The sequence below is a fragment of the Gigantopelta aegis genome, chromosome 10 (assembly GCF_016097555.1).
Source record: "Gigantopelta aegis isolate Gae_Host chromosome 10, Gae_host_genome, whole genome shotgun sequence".
Taxonomy (NCBI): domain Eukaryota; kingdom Metazoa; phylum Mollusca; class Gastropoda; order Neomphalida; family Peltospiridae; genus Gigantopelta; species Gigantopelta aegis.
The window spans coordinates 31,793,474-31,816,883 of record NC_054708.1 but is presented as its reverse complement, the minus strand read 5'-3'; the positions used below and the strand labels follow the sequence as shown (position 1 = coordinate 31,816,883).

At 38.0% G+C, this 23,410-nt stretch overlaps 1 protein-coding gene across 1 annotated transcript; it reads left to right on the top strand.

Annotated features, from left to right (window-relative positions):
- The first annotated feature begins 5,876 nt into the window (after window positions 1-5,876).
- On the top strand, window positions 5,877-21,438 carry LOC121383235 (zinc finger protein 37 homolog). The gene is made up of 2 exons (XM_041513127.1): window positions 5,877-6,440; window positions 17,842-21,438. Exons 1-2 carry the CDS (start codon window positions 6,152-6,154, stop codon window positions 20,127-20,129), a joined length of 2,577 nt encoding a protein of 858 aa, XP_041369061.1. The 5' UTR covers window positions 5,877-6,151; the 3' UTR covers window positions 20,130-21,438.
- The last annotated feature ends 1,972 nt before the right edge of the window (window positions 21,439-23,410 follow it).

The following is a 23,410-nucleotide window of genomic DNA, read 5'->3' as shown; positions in this document are numbered from 1 at the left end:
CTGCCAGTGCAGACGGTCCCTTCTCCCTCCCCCCCCCCCCCCCCCCACCTTTCCTGTCTTGGACAGAGAGGCCGGCCAAGGCCGGCACCTGTGCCCACGACAGGCGTGCGCTACAACAGCTTGCTCTGAACGTGCACGTAAAACCCTTTGACCTTGACCTTGACCTAGGTCTAATGGAAAAATGTATCGGGTTTTTTTTCTATAAATTCTATACGTCAAAATTACCAAATGTTTGACACCCAAAAGCCGATGATTAATATATCGATGTGCGCAAGTGGTTTTCGTTAAATAAAAACAAACTAACTTATCTTCAAGGAAAAAAAAAACGAAAGAAAGATTTTTTAACACATTTTAATATACGTTTAATATGGTTACGGACCACAGAAATAATTAGACACGAAACATGCTGCTGCCACATCATAGAATAGTACATATCATGACCTTTGTTATATCAGTTGTGGAGAACTGACCGGATCGAAAGATAGCCAAATGAGCCCACTGACGGGGATCGATCCTAGATCAAGAGCGCATTAGGAGAGCACTTACTATTGAGCTACGTCCCGCGCCGTTTACACTTCAAAGTAAAAGTTAAAGCTGCAGTCCCTGTAATGTTGTTTTCATTATATAAGCATTTAGAACAGATAATCCAATCTTTGGTGGGAACATAAGCGTACGAGACGGGGACAACCCCCTCCCCCTAATTCTGTAGCAAAACCTTAAATTCGGGTAAGAAATATACAGATATTCGGGTAACAAATATACAGATATTCGGTTAAAATTTTCTAACCTGAGACCGTTTTACCATAATATTTTTATAATTCTATCCTCAAAATTAGTTGTAATCCATGTACAAATGCGTAGCTGTTTGGTCGTAATGCTAATATGAATAAATGTTATCCATTTTGTTTGAATTCGGGCAAAAGCCAGCCTGCCCCGCCCATCGCCCCCCCCCCCCCCCCAAAGGGAGCTCGTACGTTTATGGATGAGAAGTCGCTATTATGCAACTTTTAACTTTGTACCTACAGTATATATCGTATACAGTATACGTAAACCGTAACTGGATTTTAGCATGGAAATATAAATTTAAAATTAAATAAATGACAAATCAGTGTTCTCAAATGTCATTAAACTATAGCTTCGTACCCGTACATTGGGGTTACTTTCAGAATTGATCAAGTTGAGGTCGGGGCATCGTAATTATCATATCATGCCTGACAGATCAGGCGCCTGTGCAGAATATTGTGCGGGTGGGGTCCGTAGAGTGGCGACATTTCTAGAGGACGGTGTAATGGATCAGGGATCAAAATCTATAAGACCATGCATCATTATAATAAATGTTAGCCCCTTTTTATTCTATCTGAAAAGGGGGCTGGGCAAAAGCTAGATTTTAAAAATGTTTATTTTTGTAGGAAAAAAAAAACGCATACTATCACTCCAAGATGGTGGAGGAAACACCCCCTCCCCCCACACACACACACCGAACCTCTGGTTCCTACGGACCTGCCCGTGTCCTATTAAACTGCATCATAAACATTTCGATACAGTATTTAAAAAACCAAAAAAACCCCAGTATATATACATAGGCTACATTCATACATACATACACACATACATATATACACAATATATAGATCATATTTATATATGTGTATGTGTGGATATTAATACATCAATACATACTAGCCGGTGTCAGGTTTGCCCACTGTTTCATGCACGTAACCGGGATCGACCGCGTAGCTTTTAGGCCCCGTGCAAGTCTGCAAGTTGCGGGAGATTCTGTGCAACAGGTTCGAATCCCAGCAATGGCATGGGACAATTTGTGAAGCCAGAAAGGATGTAATTATCCCTTGTGCCAGTGCGTATGTATGTAATTGTCAAACTCGACAGACATACATATTTTGATATTCATAGAGCCTTCGCCAACATTCATACATCCGCAATACCAGAGGCGAATCTAGAGGGAGGGGGTGGGGGGGGGGAACAGTTATAATTTTATTAATTTTCACCACCCTCCAAACCTCCCACAAAGTTCCCTTGTCATTCCGCCTCATGTCATTGCCACCACCACCCCCTAAATGGGTTTTCTGGATCCGCCACTGAATATATCAATACATCCATACATACAAACACCACAATATACATAAAAATTGGTAACGACAACTCTGAAGGCCACGACAGAAACAATAGAATAACTTTGAATATTCATGAGCTGCAGGAAAAACTAGGCCAAGCCAAAGTGTTTATGTACTGGAGCGCCCTCTCACAATGGCGACGGAAAGGTAAGTTCTTAGGCCAGACAAAATTATTTTTTGTATAAATGTACAGTTTAACAAACCAGTATGATGATTTCATTTACACTGCAGCACACCGTTTTGACATTACATTGCCACTCCGATTGTAACAACAATTGACACATTTTGACAACCATGAAAAGCTACGGTCTCGCTTGTCGTGGCCTTGAAATCGTAACCCATACGGTTCCGGAAAATCCTATCTATTTCCCTTCCCATTGATCACGACTAATTTTGTGATGTAGTGATGACTATTACGATTCAAGAATTATTTACTGTACACATTATTCTAATTGCACTACATTTGTGGATTTTGTGTTGTTTCGAGTGTACCGATCGATACTTGTGAACGCAGTTTGCAAGATACGACAAACTAGCGAGCATACTTGTAAGATGAGATAACTCGTCCTGTCTTAGCTCAATGTTCATGTCTCTCATTAAAACAGCTTGGTCTAAAAGAAAAGAATATTAAATTTTGTACAGCCAATGTAACAACACTTCAGTACATTTAACCTTCGACTATTTGATGTTAGCAACAGGGTTAATTATCTCAATATTTGGAAGAGGAGGTATTAAAAGCGTTTGATTTCTTTCCAATATTGTTTGTGTAATACTGTTTCATATAAATCTAAAATAGTTTCGTCTTATGTTATATTTTAGGTTTACTCGACAAAAGGAATATTAAAAAATATCGTTATTGGTTGTGGGTTTGGATTTTTTTTTAAAAAAAATTGTGTATGGAAGGGCAGAGCGATACAGCTCCTAGGGGTATCCTCCTCCAGAAAAAAATTGGAAATAATATTTCCCGAAATGCAATTTTCTTTATTCCATAAGTAATATGGGGGCGGGATGTAGCGCCTGATGCACGGTCGGTTTTGGATCGATCCACGTCGGTGGGCCCATTGGGCTGTTTCTTGTTCCAGCCAGTGCCAAGACCGTAGTATGTGTTATCCTGTCTGTGGGGTGGTGCATATAAACAGATTACTTGCTACAAATTTAAAAAATGTATTGGGTTTCCTCTGTAAATGTATGTCAGAATTACCAACTGTTTGACATCCAATATCCGATGATTAATAAACCAATATGCTCTAGTGGTGTCCATAAGCGTACGATACGGGACAGAGCGAGGGAAGGGTGAAATTGTCCCCTTCCCCACCTAGTGCTGGAGCAAAACCTCAAATTCGGGAAAAAATTATAGAGCTATTCGGGGAAAATGTTTGCAATGTTCTACCCGCAAAATTAGTTGTAATCAATGTAAAAATACGTAGTGATTAGTTTGCAACCATATATAACTGGTAGTAATGCTAATATGAATAAATGTTGTTACTCAGATTCGGACGTTTTTGTTTAATTCAGGCAAAAACCCGTCCCCCCCCCCCCCCCCCACCCCCTCCTCACAAAAATGGGAGCCCGTACGCCTATGGTGAACAACTATCCGATCCAATCAAATAATTTGTTACAATTAAAATCGCAAGTTACTATGTATATTAATAACAAAAAATATATTATTTTGCAGAGTAATATTTTTAAGCGACTATATAGGACTTTGTATGTAAAAAAAAATAGCTAAACTGGTTATGCGCTTAGTAAGCTACGTTAATCACAGGAGTTTGGGAGAATGTTCCCGTAGAGAAATTTGAAAATTAAATCTTGAAATGCAATTTTCTGCATTTAAGAAGTAGAATTCACCATGACAAATGAAAGTAGGCCTACATGCATATAAAGCAGCATATTTTAAAATATATATTTTGAGCAGCGGCGATTTCAACCCCTCCTGTACACTCACCTGACTAGGGTATTGGGGCATGTCTTGGCATCCTAAAATTTAGATGCTCTGAAACGCCACTAATTTAAATTATAATGTGCTTAAGGTAGTACTAAACCAAATAACTTCCGGCTGGGTCAAAATTGGAGGTGCAGCGAACTTTTGATAGAGAAGTGAACACCACAAGTCCTGTGATTGGTTATAAATGTGTGTGTTGGTTGTAAAAAATAAGTTTCATCTGGGTAAAAAAATATGCAGTTTTATTTCATCTAGTACCAATGTGTCAAGTAGCCTTGTGCTTGAAACATGTATGGGGTACCTGTAAAAAAAAAAAAAAAAAAGAGTACGCGAATTTTGTGCGGAACTAGGGTAGTCATAGACGCTACCCGTTATCTCAGAAACGATCAGCTTGACCCCCATTTTTTTCTGATTCACTTTAAGTGTGAGGGGTGGTAGTATTTATATCCGTGGCGTTTATGTCGATTGATACGCTGCAGGTAGGAGTTTTAGCCACATATGTTACTATTGTCGTCTATGGGATTTGATTTGGTAGTATACACCCTTAAATACGCTGTGTAAACAGTGTAGCGTTCCTGTCTTATCACATCGTAACAAATCTGATGAAATCGGCGAATCCAGAAAATATTGCAAGTTGACTGAATGATACCGTTAGAGATGGGTTGCACGAAGACAGCAACATTTGTCAGAAACATCCGCCTGGCATAACGTGTGCGCTAGGTTTAACGGGAGTGTTCGCCTCAACTCAACGCGCAAAATTCCGTCTATTATAAAAAATATTTGATTTTACTTTAAGAACATTTGTATTTGTTATTTAGTTTATTTATTTGTTTGTTTATTTATTTTTATTTGTCTGTAAACTAAATATTTTACCTGTAATATGTTATGGCCATTATACCGTATATAGTGGAGGGTATAGTGCTTACATTTCAAAGCAAAAGTTAAAACATAATTTTGGCGGGAATCTGCCATTATGGAGTCTTGAGATACCACCTTTAAAAGCAAACAAAATGCTGGCTTTTTGTAATCATGAAAATGTTGACAATTGTGAACAGGTTCTTTCTTTTGATATTAAGTGTAAATACTAAAATACGACAGCATATAATGTAACTAAATCAATAATTGTTGGGTAATGCTGGTAGCGTTCACAATCAAACGTGATAACGTCGTGTTAACAGTGTTAACTCCACTGCAATATGAATGTGATCTAGAGTGTAGTTAACATTGAAGGAAATATATTCTAAATGCATAAACATTAGAACATACACCCATTACATATACATATTCACATTAGTGCATAGTGAAACAGTCAAATTTGCACGTACATATAATAGTCTGGTGTTGGTCTACTGTAAGAAAGCCCCACACCTACAACAGACGTATTTGACGATCTCGGACACACCAGTCGCGGAACACCTGTTTCATTGGAACTGAACCTAAGACCCTTCGCACCTCAGGCGACCGTTATGACATTAATATATTGATAGTGCACAACATACCAGCTTCCAAGACTATGCTACTTCACTACATCAAATAGACAATGAGACTCCCATAAAACCCACCCCCCGCCCTTCCAAGTGTCGCGCAAAATGTAATACTTAAATGCAAAACACCCTTTTTCAATGATGTACTAAATGACTTGCACAGTAAATGGTGAACAGAAAAGAAGCGAGGAGCTGGTAGAAGTGATAATGATTGATGATGGTGGTTATCTCTTCTTCTTCTTTTTTTGCTTCTGGTTTTGAAATTAAATATTTGGCATAAGTTACCAGTTCCATATAAGACTGATCCGTGTTTAACATTTAAATACAATTTTAAAACAAATTAAAATATATATCAAGATGCCCATCATGATTATTATAATACACATATTTTTTATCGGTTTTTTTCCTTCAGGAAAGTAAGAGTAAACACAGAAAGCCTGCATTCCCTTGTTCAAACAACTGCAAATCGGCTCAAGGAAAGGATAAAAGAACATTTCTGCGAAGAAGCCCATCACATATACCAAGAGGCAGGAGAAATACACACCCTCCATCTTAAGGGAGCTTTGTCATTATCTTACAACGACAATGAAGAAATGAGCATCATAAACTTAAACGAAACTAGTACGAAAGAAGACTTGGGAGACAGTGAAGATTTTAAAGCTTTCCACGGCCAGGTAAAACCCAGTGAATCTGGCACCATGCTACAAATGGATGTATCCAGACGGTCAGAATCAGTGGCCAACGATCAGCAACTCTTTGAACATGTAACTTCATTAGGACAGCTGGAACTGATGAGAAAATATGCACCCTGTCACCCTATGCCTCAGCTAGACGATTCTCGCCTGAATATCAGCGAAAACGAAAACAGCACTCAACAGACAGGTAACAAATAATTTTAATAACATGCATCATTAGCTCACCATATAAAATCAGATTGTTTCTGGTCAGTTAACATTTGTAAATATATTATCTGGGGGGTAAAGTCATGGTATTGGTCTGAAATTTGGAAATGGGTGTAGTTAACTGAAGCATAAAATTAAAAAATTTAAAGAAAAGAGATGATACATAAAATTGTTTAAAACAAACTGCGACTTGTAGGTCCATCCAAGGTGCAATAGCATTTTTAAAATCTTATAGATTACTCATGAGCACAGCTTGTAGTCTGTTGTTACATTATGTATGTCTATATCTAATATGAAAGCTGCTGACTAGAACCAATTTGGGTTTTTTACTTCAGTACCAATCATTTATAAATACTATATTAACACTGTATCCCAAATTATTTATTTTTGTTCAGCTTTTTTCCCAAATGATGGTACATAACTGTCTGATGCCATTAATACTAGTAGGTAAAATGTTAATTAATTAAATTATTTTTGAAAACAGGGCTATTTAACACTCCCAGCCAACTAAGTACGAACAAGCTTGATATTCGTCTATACATGAAAAGCTCATTTATACATTGACTGTTGCTAATTTATGCTGGTTATCATTTATACTGTGATACGACAGCTTCTCCTTATGCTGGTTCTCATGTATATGGTTATGATTTCTCCTTCATACTGTGACAGTTTAGACTACAGAATCCTTTGAAAGATTTCTTCATACCGTGACAGTGTAGACTAAAGAATCGTTTGAAAGGTTTCTTCATACTGTGGTTTCTTCATACAGTGACAGTTTAGACTACAGAATCCTTTGAAAGATTTCTTCATACCGTGACAGTGTAGACTATAGAATCATTTGAAAGGTTTCTTCATACTGTGACAGTTTAGTCTACAGAATCATTTGAAAGGTTTCTTCATATTGTGACAGTGTAGACTATAGAATCCTTTGAAAGGTTTCTTCATATTGTGAGTTTAGTCTACAGAATCCTTTGAAAGGTTTCTTCATATTGTGACAGTGTAGACTATAGAATCCTTTGAAAGGTTTCTTCATATTGTGACAGTTTAGACTATAGAATCCTTTGAAAGGTTTCTTCATACAGTGTTTGACATTGCCTGCTGCATCAGTTCAAGAACGTTTTGTCTCTTAACTATCCCCACGACAGTGGCATGTGTTGAAGGTGGCGCACTCAGCTCTTCATGCTCTGCATCATCGGTGATAAACATTTCAGTGTCACCTCTGGCATGGCAGAAGTTATGAAGGGCACAGCACACAAGTATAACTTTCACAATTTCCTCCATGTCGTGCAGATCCACATACTTCAGCCTTGGGAATCGAGCCCTCAGGTGGCTGAAGCATTTGGAGGACAACTTCCTGGAAAGACTGTGAGCATAGTTGTATGTTTGGTGAGCACTAGTAACAGTTTCGGGATCTGTAATAGGAGTCAAAAGCCAATCGTACAGTGGGTATGATGAATCACCGGCCACAAAGCTGCCGTTTGGAAAAAACTCTTCTTGGTTCTTCAGGACATCCTGATACAAGTCTGAATCATTGAGGACACTTAAATCATCAACAGAACCTGGCCATCCGGTACAACAGTGAAGAAACTGGAATTTATGATTGCAAACTGCTTGGAGTATAACTGAAAGAAAACCTTTCTGATTCATGTAATAGTCATGGTGGCACTGAGATGCCTTTACTCGAATGTGAGCTACATCGATGACTCCAACAAGTCCTGGAATGCCATAGGTTTCGGTAAGCTCAGACACAGTTGATGCAATGGTGTTCTTATCTGGCCATTTGATCAGGTGTTTAACCAGTTGGTAAAGTCCAGGCAAACACCTCTTGAAGCACCCAATAGACGATGATGTGCTTACATCATATTTTACTGCCAAGTCTTTCACGGTCTTCCGACTTCCCAAATACTCCAAAGACATCAATAATGCCAAGTCTACAGGTATTTCATGTTTGCCTCCAACATATTTCCTTTTCATCTGCATGTCTGTTAGCTCACCAAGCATCTTTAGAAGGTCTTCAAACATGGAGCGAGTCATTCTGTAAGTCAAACGAAATTCCTCGTCTGTTGGTTCATTTCTTGCTTTAGGGGCAATAATGAGAAACTTGTCTGGAATTGGATCCTTTCTTCGAATTCGTTTAGGTGGAGTAGGCTCAACCTAAAAGTAAAAAACCACAAAACATATCTTATTGCAGAGAATATTAAATGACAAAATGTATGTACTTAGTGTACATGATGAGAAGGGTTATTTTGATATTAATTCAATCTAGAAAACTGACTTATAGTTGCAAGGGCCTTTATATAAAGATGCTTCTGTTACATTCCAGTGTGTGTAATTTGTCTCAAGATTTGCAGGGTTATCATTGATAGTTACAGAAATCTATTGTTTACTCGTTCTTTAAATTAAGTTAGGGATCAATGTTCCAATCATCGATGTTCCAGTGATCAATTATAGTAAAAAAATTAATTAGTTGGACTATGAATGTGATGATCAATTATAAAAAGCCATAATCGATTGTCGCTAAAATGTAAAACTAATTGTTCCTATAGTTTGTATCATGGAATTGATGTGTACACATGTTGTATGTTGGGGTAGGAGTTTGTTTTATGTGTCTGTATGTAATGAAAACAGATGTTAAATACATGTAGTTATTAAAGATAAAATACATAGAGTTATTAAAGGTAAAATTAACTATTTGTATGGTATCTCCCAGTGAACACTGTGCATTAGGTGACGGTTGTATAATTAAAATCCATAGGTGATGGTTGCAAAATGTTTTACTGATACAGCATTTATGTAGATTCCAGTGGGGATGAAGCATTAGTCTAGAGAAATATTATATCTGTAGACAGTGGTGTAGAAAGGTGCCAAAAAGTGTGTGTGTGTGTGTGTGTGTAGGGCACACACAAACAACACACACACTATATATATATATATATATATATATATATATATATATATATATATATATATAAACCATCACTGTTGCTACTGGACCGGCCTTGGTGGCGTCATGGTTAGGCCATCAGTCTACAGGCTGGTAGGTTCTGGGTTCGGATCCCAGTCGAGACATGCGACTTTTTAATCCAGATATCGACTCCAAACCCTGGGTGAGTGCTCCGCAAGGCTCAATGGGTAGGTGTAAACCACTTGCACCGACCAGTGATCCATAACTGGTTCAACAAAGGCCATAGTTTGTGCTATCCTGCCTGTGGGAAGTGCAAATAAAAGATCCCTCACTACATGTCGTAAAAAAGCAGCCTATGTGGCGACAGCGGGTTTCCTCTAAAAAAACAGTGTCATAATGACCATATGTTTGATGTCCAATAGCCGATAAGATAAAAAAATCAACGTGCTCTAGTGGCATCGTTAAATAAAACAAACTTTACTTTTTTGTTGCTACTGGATCAAGAAAAGTGTGTGTGTGTGGGGGGGGGGGGGGGGGGGGGGCACATCCCCACAGCTTCCTACACCAGTGATAGATACATATTTTAAATCAAAGTTTATATCTGTGATAAATAATCAGGTAGTAATAGTACCCAAAAATCTGAAAAATATAATTTCTGAATAATAAAACCGGGTACTCCCAACTTTAGAAGTCTCCTGGTCAGAAAACATCACAGATATACAATGTATGTACAAAATAAGTCCAATTATAGATTCTTCAGTTATGAATTAGGTAATACAGCAAATGGCAGCTTGATGTTTTCATAATTATAATAAATAAAGTTATTAATATTAAACAATCGCCTGTGCAAAAACAGGACAATGGACCAGCAGTTATCAGGAGACAATATTTCAAAATCTGAGGGAACCGGAAGTCGGTTCACATGGTTTTTACCTAGGTAACCAAATGTTAGATTATGTGAATTATATTTGCGTAACCTGATCCTGATCGTTACCTCAAAATTATGTTGAAATTATATTTTAAATACATATATTTTAGCTAAAACATAAAGTTAAAACAAATACAAAAGAAAACATTTTATATAAAAAAAGAAAAAAGTCTTTAATGCTTGCTAAAGTTAACAATATTATAAAAGAACTGAATATCAGCCCCAGTACTGAAACGAAATACAGGGGTAGTAGCCAGAAATTTTCTTAGCATTACGCACACCAAATATTCGGGGGGGGCCTCCCCCTGTGAAAAGTTTGAAACTCAGGACACCTGTAGAATGAATGAATGAATGTTTAACGACACCCCAACACGAAAAATATATCGGCTATTGGGTGTTATTACTGTTAAATTATGGTAATGCAAACAAATAAGGTGATGATCAACATCAATATAAAAATTCAAGATTTAAATAAAAACTGTAAAGAACTGCAAAAATACAAATATCACAGATACAGACTTTTACTCAAAATTTCAATTTGTGCTGTATTGGCCATTCTCAAAGAGAATGTTACACCCCTGCACCACTGTGAGGTTACAGCACGCGCAGGGGCAGGATGCCTGTAGATGCAATCTGAGCCTTTTCGGAGGCTTTTTTTTTTTGTAATCTTTTTTTCGAGTCAGTTTTATAGAACAATTACAGACAGTCTCAACCTATTCCCGGATTTTGTTTTTGCATTACGCGCATGCGTACTGTGTGTAATGGGCGCTACGCCTTTGAAATATATACATAATCATTTGTAGGGATTCCTTTTTGCGTTATGCAGTGGCTGTGTTCCTTTCACTTTATTGATGGTACTTCTATACTACAGTGACGTTCCAAATGTCTGTTTTTTTAAAGCACATTATGTGATGTTAGTATTTTTCAATTTTTGTGACACTTTTGGATTCCTGTTTACATTAAAACTGTTTTTAACATGTGTAAAATTATAGGCAATCCAATATTATGTCTACATATATTCCTTTAGAGATAAAATAACAGCAGATAATTTAGCCGTCCCCAGCGGTCTGAGCACATTTCTTTAAAACTTTTGGCTCGACTCTATACTGAACATTTACTTTAGACTGGTTGCAAATTACAACTGTTGAAATATAATGTTATTTACTGACTTGCTGCGCATCAAGTATCTAAAATTCAGCCTAAAACATTTGTCGAAATACTAGTAGTATGTCTGCGTGAATAAACATCCTGTAATCGTGAAGTTTGCAAGTTTTAATTTCTGAACGTTTACAGGTCATAACATAACCAGTTTGCGTAAATTTAACTCTGCGTAACCAACACGTGAACAGAATGGTTCGCGTGAAATATTGTGCCCTGAGTTATCAACCATAATTTCAAAACTAATTGGAATTTGACCTCAGAATTTTGCATGCATCCAAAATGGATAGCTCAAGCTAGTTCGAGTCACCTCTAGCCCTCCTGTTATTGATATGTTGTACTTGTAGGGGAGGGCTAGAGAGGACTGACAGTCTGTGTGTAATACTTCGGCAATTGTTGACAACCAAATGGTAGCAAGCTAATGTGTCTAGTAAAATACCTTCTTTTCTTTTTTTTAAATCTGATGCCACAGTGACAGAGCTTTAGTTTAATTATTCTCAAGTCCAGCCATGACATTAAAGTTACATGTTGTTAAGCAGTACCAACACTACACAAAGAAACCCAATGCCTCTATGCGAAATGAACATGCGCTGTATTTTCTTGTGGTGTCGTAAAGCAAAGTGTTTGCCCACGTGTCACATTTAATGTCATGACTAGACTCAAAAATAATTAAACTAAATCTCTGTGGCATCAGATTTAGGAACAAAATAGTATTTTAAACACAGTAGCTGGTTACCATTTGGTCGTCGACAATTGCCCATGTATTACGCAGTCCTCTCTAGAAAGCCCTCACCTACAACATATCAATAAGGGGAGGGCTAGACGTAACTCTTAGCTAGGTTCAAGCATGCTCTCCTATGGACCGTAATTTGTATAAATTATCAATATTCAATTCTAGTGATCGCATTCTTCTGAGAACTGAAAATCTGTGTGACCCATTTATCGGTTACACAGAAATAAATCTAAGTAACCCATTTCCTTTTTGTGTAATCCTGTACTTATATATCCAAGTAAATGGCAGAGTTCAACAAATCCGCTAGCCCGACGCCCGTGGCTAGTGGTTTTTAAGTTCGGGCTAGTGAGAAACACAAAACCACTAGCCCCTGCGGGCTAGTGTTTTCCCCCCTCCTCTTGTCATCGCTCGATCGTGGGGTGTTTTTTTCTTCTTTCTTTCTTTTTCTCTCAGCTGAAATTTCGTTTAATAAATTTGATTGTGACGTTTGTCATCGAATAATATCAACAACGCAATCAGTATATAATAATAATCCACTTGAGCTAGGTCTGCAAACTGCAGTAACATGCTATCTCTACATCGTCACAGTTACAGCATGCATTTTTTCCCTTTCCCTGTCAAGTTTCTGGCACAGGAAATAAAGTCTAATGACATGCGTTTTTTGATTGGTTAGACACGTCACGTGGTAGTTAATCTCGCACATATGTTTTAGGCTAAGAACTTGGAAATCACCAATCGCAACGACAGGTTAATCTCAATCAAGTAAACCCCAGCCATGCTTTGAATTTCAGTGTTTGTTTTATTTACCTATTGTTTTCTAATTTAACACCGCTAACGGGTCATTCCATGTCAGATCACCCAATGGGTTAAACCCTACCCTCTCCAATTTCAATGAAATTTGGTATATAAGGTTATTTTGGCCAAAAAGCCTGAAATTCCAAGTTTCAGCTTAATCGGACCAACAGTTTCCGAGTTATGGCCGTTCCTTTTTTTTTACATTTGGTCAAAAAAGGGCTTGGCCACCCTTTTTTAAATTGCCATAATTCAGCAACCAATTGTCCAATTTTGACAAATGAGGTATCATTGTAAAGGGGGAATTACAAGGAATCCAAATCTGGCATTATTCCTAACACTTGGGTTACTTTTGGGCTGATGACCTTTTGACCTATATTTTGACCTTGAAATTGACCTTGTGGGACATGTGACATTGAGATGACCTTTGATTAAAATTATAGCCCAACATGTTATCTACAACATATAAAAAAATTGGAGGTGGAAAATGTTTCATTAGTCAGCAATTTCAGATTGAAATATGTTTACCTGCTGTTGTTCTATGCTCTCTGTATAGACTGCATGCATTTCACTATTAAATGTATATGTGTCAACACTGTAAATGTCATGAATTTTAATGATACAATATAGTGTGGCAACCAGGCAACCAGTTGATTAAGGAAAATAGAATCTATAAATCACTACTGGTAGTTTCCTTCATCTTTTGTTAATTTTATATATTATTGTATTTCTGTTTATTTGAGGAGTGACTACTTGATTGAAGTCACAAGCTTTCTAGTCTTTAACTATCCATGTTGAACAGACTTTGGAAATTCTGAGGAGATTATTTTGGCAGATACTGTAATTCCTGGATGAAGATGATGTCAAGGATGGGGTGTTTATAATACAAAAGTATATCCCTTTCTGGAATCCAACACCTGTCTGCTTTTGACGGCCAGTGGAACTGCTTTGAAGGTCCATGAGGGTGCATGAACTTGACATTATAGTCTCCAAATTCCTCTGAAACTTCATCCACCAAACCAATGCAAGGAAGACCATCATAGAGGCTGCAGACAAAGTTCTGCACCTTTATTTCTAGTGGAATTTGTGAATCGTCATTACTATCATCGAAATTGGCCTTTGATATACCAGTTGTAGTGCACTGGATGGAGCAAAAAATAGTCCACTGACAGGGATTATTCCCAGACTTGTCAGCACACCAAGCGAGTGCTTTACCACAGGGCTACATACCGCCCCTGCCATCTATTTAACTATGTACAATGAAATAGCATTTGTTTGGCATTTTAAAAAAGTTCCATATATATGACTATTTTTCTGCCATTTATTGCTGAATTGTGACAATTCCATTTTTTTAAAATTCTTTATCCATTAAAAAGATTTGTTTTACCCTTCATTATTTATACATGTACTACATTGTAGGCCTATCACTAAGTGCTATAAGTCACTTTTTTCAGTTGGATTCTCTGCTGCTTACGATACAGGCCTATGCTTGAAACCTTAGAAAATAAGTGTCAAATTGTGATGCAGTACCTATGGTGAATAAACAAATTATTATTTAGCAATCTTACCATAATGACTTGCTCAATGACATGATGTAGACTCAAAATTTTAAAGTACAAACATTCTTCACTTCCATCAATAAGGATGTAAATGTACACACATAAGTGTGCCAGTAGGCCTACAGACCACAGATAGTAATTAATCTTAAAAATAATTATCAGTACTAATTACATACATGTATATAAGTAATAAGGATCAATTAGTTCTTTTGTTTATTAGTTACCTACTAGAGATTTTCTGATACTTACCGGTACATATTAATGGATCTTGGAAATGGAGGGAAATCCGAGATCTAATGGATAAACATAAATTTCTTCGATTTTAGATATTCATGCAGCATGCTCTGAATTGGGGTTGGGGGGCTGCAGTTTCCTCCACATGGGTCCAAAGTCCATTCAAGGGGCCATAACTTCCTTTCAATGTAGTCCCCATGGTAATATAGTTTAGCCTGTTTTAAACAATATGAGATGTTGGCACAAGATGTTTTTGATAATTAGGCAATATTTCAAAAAAATAATCTTAAATCTGTTGGATGCTGGACTATATTGTTAGAACATTCATGACATTTACAGTGTTGATGCATGTACATTTAATAGTGCTTAAATACATGTGCAGTCTATACAGAGAGCCATAAAACCGGCCATAACTCGGAAACTGTTAGTCCGATTAAGCTGAAACTTGGAATTTCAGGTTTTTTGGCCAAAATAACCTTAAATACCAAATTTCATTGAAATTGGAGATGGTAGGGTTTAAATGTCCTTTTTTGGGGGGCGATTTGACACAGAATGACCCTAACGTGGTTATCGGCAATCAGGAAAACAATTTACTTTAATGGTAACCGCATATGCAATGACTCGGCTTGGCCTATTACGTGTAGCGGTTTGGATAATACGTCACAGCTGCCGATACAAGATAATACCTTTTTTGTTCATCAATTAACAACGGATTAGATGTCGCCGTTATATTCTTTTGATATCGGTCTGACACGGGATAAAGCCCTGTATTTGGCATCACCGTTCCTGGCGACATAAATAGTAGGCCCTAAATATATAACCAACTACCAAATACACTGAACCATCTATTACCGTGTGTCACACTGTCGTACCCTCATTTAAATTTAATTATTTTGATAGTGTGTTTAGATACCAACCAAGAGTTTGCTCAATTATTTTTCCCCGGGGGGAGGGCAAAAACGAAAACGGGACAATGACGATGGATCACACTTGACAAAAGACAAAACGTATGACACGACAAAAAACTAAAAGTTACAACATGATTTAAGTGTTTGTTTTATTTCACTGTTATACTCGTAAATGTGTAATGTTACAAAAATTATATAAAAATCCAGTTATAACTGATCAGGAATTTGGGCTAGTGCTTTATCTTGGTGGGCTAGTGGTTTTCACAAACCCACTAGCCCTGTGGCTAGTGACTTTTCAAAATATTTGTCATACTCTGTAAATGGTGCTCCAAATTTTGCAGGAAAAAAAATAGAAATAGCCCAATGGGCACACCGATGGGGATCGATCCCACACCGACTGCGCATAGAGCAAGCGTTGTACCACTGGGCTACGTTCCACCCCGGTGTGACAAGGAAGTCTTGCTTCAGTGAGTTATAATTGCTCTTTACCATCAACAGACAACTCTAAAATGCAGAATTACCCAAATGTCGGTCTAGTCATGTTGCTCTATAATACTCAAGCTGTCAGTCTCTGTGTGTGTAATGTCACTGTGTGTGTGCAGGCGCTGTGTTGTAACTTCTAATTCTATTTCTTGTTCCAGCCACTGCACCACAACTAGTATATCAAAGGCTATCCTGTTTGGGATGGTGCATATAAAATATCCCTTGCTCAAGTAACTGCATCCTCTATAGGACAATAGAGCCTGTCAAGGACGGAACCCGTGCCCATGACAGGCGTGCGCTACAAGAGCTTCCCCGATGATTACGTGAAAGAATTACCAAATGTTTGACATCTAATAGCCGATGATTATTATATTAATTAATGAATGTGCTCCAGTGGTGTCGTTAAACAAAACTTTGTGTTGTAATTTGTTAGTGACCATGTCCGTCTCAGCGTCTGTGAGTGTGACACAGATCTTACCGTAGGAACCCACTCGACAACAGGGACTGATGCAGCACGTTTTTGGCGCTCTTTTGCGTAGTGCATAACAACCGCTAATGTTGCTTCATCAAACGTGTCATCAGACAAAACACCAGACTTTATCAGTTCTTCAGCATCTAAGTCCAGGAAATCCAAAACAAACGGCACGAGTCCCAAAATCATCTCCGCCATTTTGTTAAACCAAGTTAATACATTTCCACCCTTTTCTTGAGCGCACCAAACCGAGAATCCAGCAAAGTATAAAATTTATCTAAATCGACTACTACTGTCCCACTGTCGTTGTTTTATTATGAAATACTATGAATTTATGGATACGATGTGAAGATTTATAAATCATTTATTTTCGTTGATATTTAAATCATACATTGTCACAATTACATATTTAACTACTGTTGTGGCAGATTTATATACCAGATTATTTATATACCAGATTAATCATAACATACGTAGATTGGACACATTTGTAAATATTTTCCCCATCGATATATGTATTCCAAAGTACATTAACACATATAGGCCACACACACACCCAAAAAAAAAACCCCAAAAAACAAAAACAACCAACCCCCCCAACCCCCCCCCCCAAAACAAACAAACAAACAAACCCTAAAAAGAAAACCAAAACAACACCAATAAACAAACAAAAAAAACCCCTACAAAATAGCCAGCCAAACAAAATATAATTATGACATATTTCCATCAACTAAAAGGAATTGAATTATATTTTCACTAAATAAAAATAATTAAATGACATACGTTCATCTGTGAAACATTTAACGGAGCTCTTTGAAATTTGCATCTCCAGCTCTTGGATCCATGTCTGATTAGATTCTGCAGGGTGGGTTGGGGGGGGGGGGGTCTTTCGACCCCCCCCCACACCGCTGAAGCAAATGGTCCGCTTTCAGAACTAAAACATACAGGTTTATACATACGGAGTTTCTGATGATGCAAAAACAATAGAAAAAGGGTTCAATTGGTTCATATTCGAACCCCCCCCCCCCCCCCCCCAAGGTCCAGATCACACTACGCCCCTGTTCTGCATATTTGTATTATTATTGATGGCTTCCGTAAATAGTGATATTGCTCTGGTGTAAATGAGAAAATGTGTCGGTGTAATGAGCCATTTATTTATGTTAATTAATTAATGTATTTATTACTGATTGCATTTTCTATTTATTGTAGAAAACCGTAACATCATGATAATGAAGAACAGTTTCAAAACGAACGATGAAGACATCTATGGTAGTACAGCGGCCGTCTCCACATCTTCCTCCAAACACAGTTATTCACCCACCTTTCAGGATACAAGTTTTACTAAAATAAAAGATGAAGATAGCATAGAGTCCCAGAATGGTCTTCCATCGGCATCCATCATCCCCCTAAAGAAAACAGTGAAAGCAGGGAGCAACCAAAGGGAAACAGTTGGAGAAAATCAAACTGGTGACAGTCTGAGCTACCAGGTGGTACGGGTACCTTCTTCTGATGATGACGATGATGACGACGAAGGCATTGACAGTGATAGCGAAGCAGACTACATCAAGGAAGAGAGTGAGATAAAGGACGAGCGGATGTCTGATGTGGATTACGAACCAGGCTTCTCTGAAGATGACACTGATGAGAAACATACTCAGAGTAAAAGAAAACGAAAAAGATCTGGTGGCCAGGGCCAACAGAAAAGACCGGCGAGCAGACGACAGTCACCAAGGATTCGAAAAGAAGAAGCCAAACGGCCTTCTTCCTACAGAGGACGCAGAACAGTGGCAAAACTGGCTTTGAAAATCAAAATGAAACAGCTGAGCAAGACCAAAGTAAAAGTAAAAAAAACGATAACTAAAATAAAAAAAGAAGAAAGTGACGAAGTCAAAGAAAAACGTAAACAATTAGAATCCTCGATCGATGAAGCCAACTTGGCTTGTTTGTTGTGTAACAAAACGTTTGACACAAAACGAGCTTTCAGACGACATACCAACCGCCACTGGTCGAACTTCCAGTGTGACCAATGTGGGAAAAACTTTTCTTCAATAGATTCTTTGTCTCACCACCAACGAGGTCTACACAGCAACATAAAACCATACTCTTGTGAGGAGTGCGGTCAGTTTTTCAACTTCCACCACAGCTATAAGCTACACATGCGGAAACACCGCGGCGAACGACCTTACCAATGCGATCTCTGTGATAAGTCATACCTGACCGGGACACACCTTAAAGCACACAAGCAGGCGATTCACCATAGCGGAGATAAACACAAGTTTACTTGTAATGTTTGTAACAAAGAATTTAACTACAACAACAGCCTGAAAACGCACATGATGATACATCTGAACGAACGACCACACAAATGTTCCATGTGCAGTAAAGGGTTCGTCACGCGCCAGGCGTTAAAAGCACACGAGGAATCGTACCACGTTTCTGAAAAGAACTATCAGTGCGACATATGCCTTAAATTTTACAAATCTGAGCATTTGCGTAATGTCCATCGGCGTCGTCACACGGATGATGTCAATAGATTTATGTGCGACATCTGTGGTCGCCAGTTCATGTTCAAGAGTAATTTAGACGCACACGTGTTCGTACATATGGACGCACGTCCTTTTTCTTGTAAACTATGTGGGAAAACATTCAAATGTATGTCGTCATTGTATACCCACCAGTACACGCACAAAAGTGACACCCCATTTCAGTGTCGCGTTTGCGCTAAAACTTTCAAAACGAAAAACTGTTGCAAGGCTCACGAAAAACGACATAATCCGGAAAAGACCTTTGTATGCCATACGTGTGGCAGTTGTTTTCCAGATAAAGGGGGTTTAAGCAAACACATTAGAACGATCCACGCTCCAGCAAGGCAGTTTGTTTGTAAGTTCTGCGGCAAGACAGGAACTAGAGCGGACAATATGAGGACCCACGTGAAGAGTCACGGCAAGGACCTAACTCCCGAAGAGCTTCAGAACTGTATCTCAGAAGTTTCCATCACAGACTCGACCGAGGAAGGCATCTCTACACAAATGACCATTAATTCTGCTTTGACCTACAATCCTATATCGAAGCTTAAACCTTTGGGTAGGAAATGTGTCCCGCAGACTATACCGTCGACCTCAGCTCATTCCCCGTTGTCTGCCCATCACCAGCTTCAGTCTCCAGTAGCAGAGGGTATGTCTGAGCCTGCTGCCCAAGTCACAGAGATTATCCACCACGACATGGCCATGATGAGACAAGCAGCGGCTGACATGGTGCCTTCGAGTCACCCCCAAACTCACACGGTCGCCCCGTCCGGCCTGGTTCCTCTGCATTTGGTACCAATGTCCCGTTCGCCGAATCCGATACAGCAGAGTATGGGCTTGGCAAACCAGACACACATGCAGTATAGTGGGACCGCAGCCGAGCACGATCCCGGCTCTGTGCAACACGCTCACATAATGTCGCCACACGAACATCGACACCTTCTGATGGGAGATGGCAGTCAGTATCTTTAAATAACTACTCCCGTGCTTGGCACGGCCCGTCTATAACCAAATTGTGCCTGACCGGGTATCGACTGTAATGTACCCCCTGTCCACTCGGTGTTTAAGCACACGATCTGTACCTGTCAAGACCTTCGACCTAATCCGAATTGCAAAACAGTTGTTGTGGTAATCAAAATCGTATCTCTGCACAAGGTAGTCAAAGGGACGATTTCATAGGACTGTTAGGACTGCCACACTCAAGACTGATTCGACAAATCTAAATAGCACAAAACTGAGCGTGGTGGATATATATTTTACATATAACACACAAATAAAATGTACCAATTACATTTTTTATCACCCCCCCCCCCCCCCCCCCCCCGATTGATGATTTGACTGAAATTAATTCATTACGTTTGTGTGAGGTAACAGTGATCCACTTTCAATGGAATTGGCAAATAATACGTTACATAGCCATTTCTCTAATTCATGTGTACATGCAGACTAAATGACAACAGATGTCATTAAATGATTAATGACATAAGATTTTAATGAAATGCTAGGAGCGAGTGGGCGGAGGAAAGGTATGGGTGCCATCCCCAGTGGCCTCCAAAACCTAAGAATTTGGTTTCCTTCCTTGCCCGTCATGAGAGCGAGAGAGAGGGGGGGGGGGGAGAAGGGAGGGAGACAACACCCCTTGAGCTGTGGTGGAGTAAACCGCAAATAAATAAATTATATATATACATGTATATATATATATATATACACATGTATATATATATATATATATAATTATATGCTTTATGTGCTGTATTAAAAAAAAACATTGGATGAAAATATACATGTATTGCATTTAATTTATAATGGCCTTAACTAATACATTTGTTATTCCTTGTGTATACAAAAATGTATATATGTGTGTTTAATATATTTGGTAATTTGTCCAAAAGCTAATATATTTCAAAATATTCAGGTTTGCATAGCTTTTTTTTTTATGGTGTGCATGGCTCCTTGCTAATACAGTATTATTTAGCATATATTCTAGTAACTGTAAAACATATATACGTGTATGTACCAAAGGCATATTCAGAGGTAGATCCAACTCTTGTTTCCGGACCCCATACTGCTATTACTCGTATGTTTTTAATTTGATGTACATCACATAGTTTAAGCAATTAAAAAATTTCATGAATATAAAAATATAAAAATCCATGGCATTCAGTGCTCGCTGGGCCTAAATTTGCACCCCTCTTGGAATCACCTAGGATCTGATGCTGATATACATTATTAAAATGCAGAGCTCTAATATATAAGTAGCTTAATAAAGAATTACACACTGCACGAGTGTCATGTATTTAATATGTGGGTACAGGTTATCACAGGTAGGTGATGGCAGTCTTCACACCCAGTTTTTTACATCGTACACGTGTGTGTGCTCGTGTTCAATAGGAAGGAAAGCCTGTTCAATAATAATATAAAAAAAATATATATATATATGTATTTGAAGACCAGTGATTTTTCAGTATACATGTATTGTATATATGTGTGTGTATGCTCATTTGTCTGTATGTAATAGAGGTGTGGAACAGTCCTGGACCCAAGCCTAGGTTTGCAAGTAAACATAAATCAACGACTAAACCAGTTTTTATTACTATTATAGTACAACAAATATAGTTCAAAACACATATTTTCTTCTTCTTTTTTTTGTCCTTAAAATGCTCCATCTTCTGTGTGAAATAAATGCCCAACAGATGTAAATGTATGCCCGGTATAACTGCTAGTCGCAGACGTAAACTTACAATGTTTTGTGAAATAGGCCCTAGGTATAGAGTGCTTGCCCGATACATGGTCAGTTTCCGTAGGTGAGCCCATTGGACTATTTCTCTTTGAAGCAAATGCTCCACAACTTATTAACAAAGGCCATGGTATGTTCTACCCTGCTTCTGTGATGTGGCATATATAAAAGATTCCTTGCTGCTAATCAAAAAGAGTAGCCCATGAAGTGGCAGCAGTGCATTTTCTCTCGTTATCCATGTGGTCCTTTACCATATAAATTAAAATGTGTTGTGTACTTCGTTAAATAAAACATTTCTCCCTTCCTTTATAGATGTATATGTAGATGCATCTTGTAAATATGTCTGCATGTTCTCAAACAAAGAGGAAAACACAAATATTTTCTGTTTTATTAAAACTCATGATTTAACAAAAACACAACTTGAAAACTTCTAAAAATATAAATAACATGATTAAAAATATATTTTTTAAAACTTTGATGTAAATAAAATCCAACAATAACATGATCTGTAATGTTTGTGCTAACCTCGCCAAACACTATTAAATAATAAAAACAATGCAATGTACATGGTATAAACTGCAAACTAGAATAGCAATGACTGATTTGAAAGGCACAGTGTATAAATTACACTAACAAACTTACAATACAGATTAACTTATTTGTGTGTAATACATCTTGATAATGCGTTTGGAAAAATATAATATAGCAGGAATCTTGGTACCACAATTTCTGAAGTTTCATAAAGGTCTTTACTGGACAGACATGTCACTGAATAGTCACTATTGCCCAGATATGTCACATTGAATAAGTCACTACTGGCCAGACATGTCACATGATGACACTGAATGTTACTATTGGCCAGATATGTCACATGATGACATTGAATAAATCACTACTAGCCAGACATGTCACATGATGACACTGAATGTCACTATTGGCCAGATATGTCACATGATGACATTGAATAAGTCACTACTAGCCAGACATGTCACATGATGACACTGAATGTCACTATTGGCCAGATATGTCACATGACATTGAATAAGTCACTACTGGCCAGATTTGTCACATGACACTGAATGTCTCTATTGGCCAGACATGTCACATGGTGTTGAATAAGAGTCACTATTGGACAGACATGTCACATGACCTTGAATAAGGTAATGCTTTTAACTCCTTTGCACTGAAGGTTAGATTTTTCAAGAAATTTCTTTTGCACACAAAACAAATTCCAATACAGCACAACATACCCAGTATGTGTGGTTGTTCATCACTGAAGGACAAGACAATTAAAATGTGTTTCTGTATAAAAGACCCCAACTCTACAACAAATTTGTGATATCACATCCCACCTACCAATGAACAATGTATCAACAGCATGCAGAGCTTCTAGAATATGGTAGCCCCACTCCCATGGCTAGTGATATTCAAAGTTGGGCTAGTAAATAACTAATATTGCCATATACGACGGCTAGTGAAAAAAGAGTTGTCAAATGCATCATTTAAGTCTATTTTG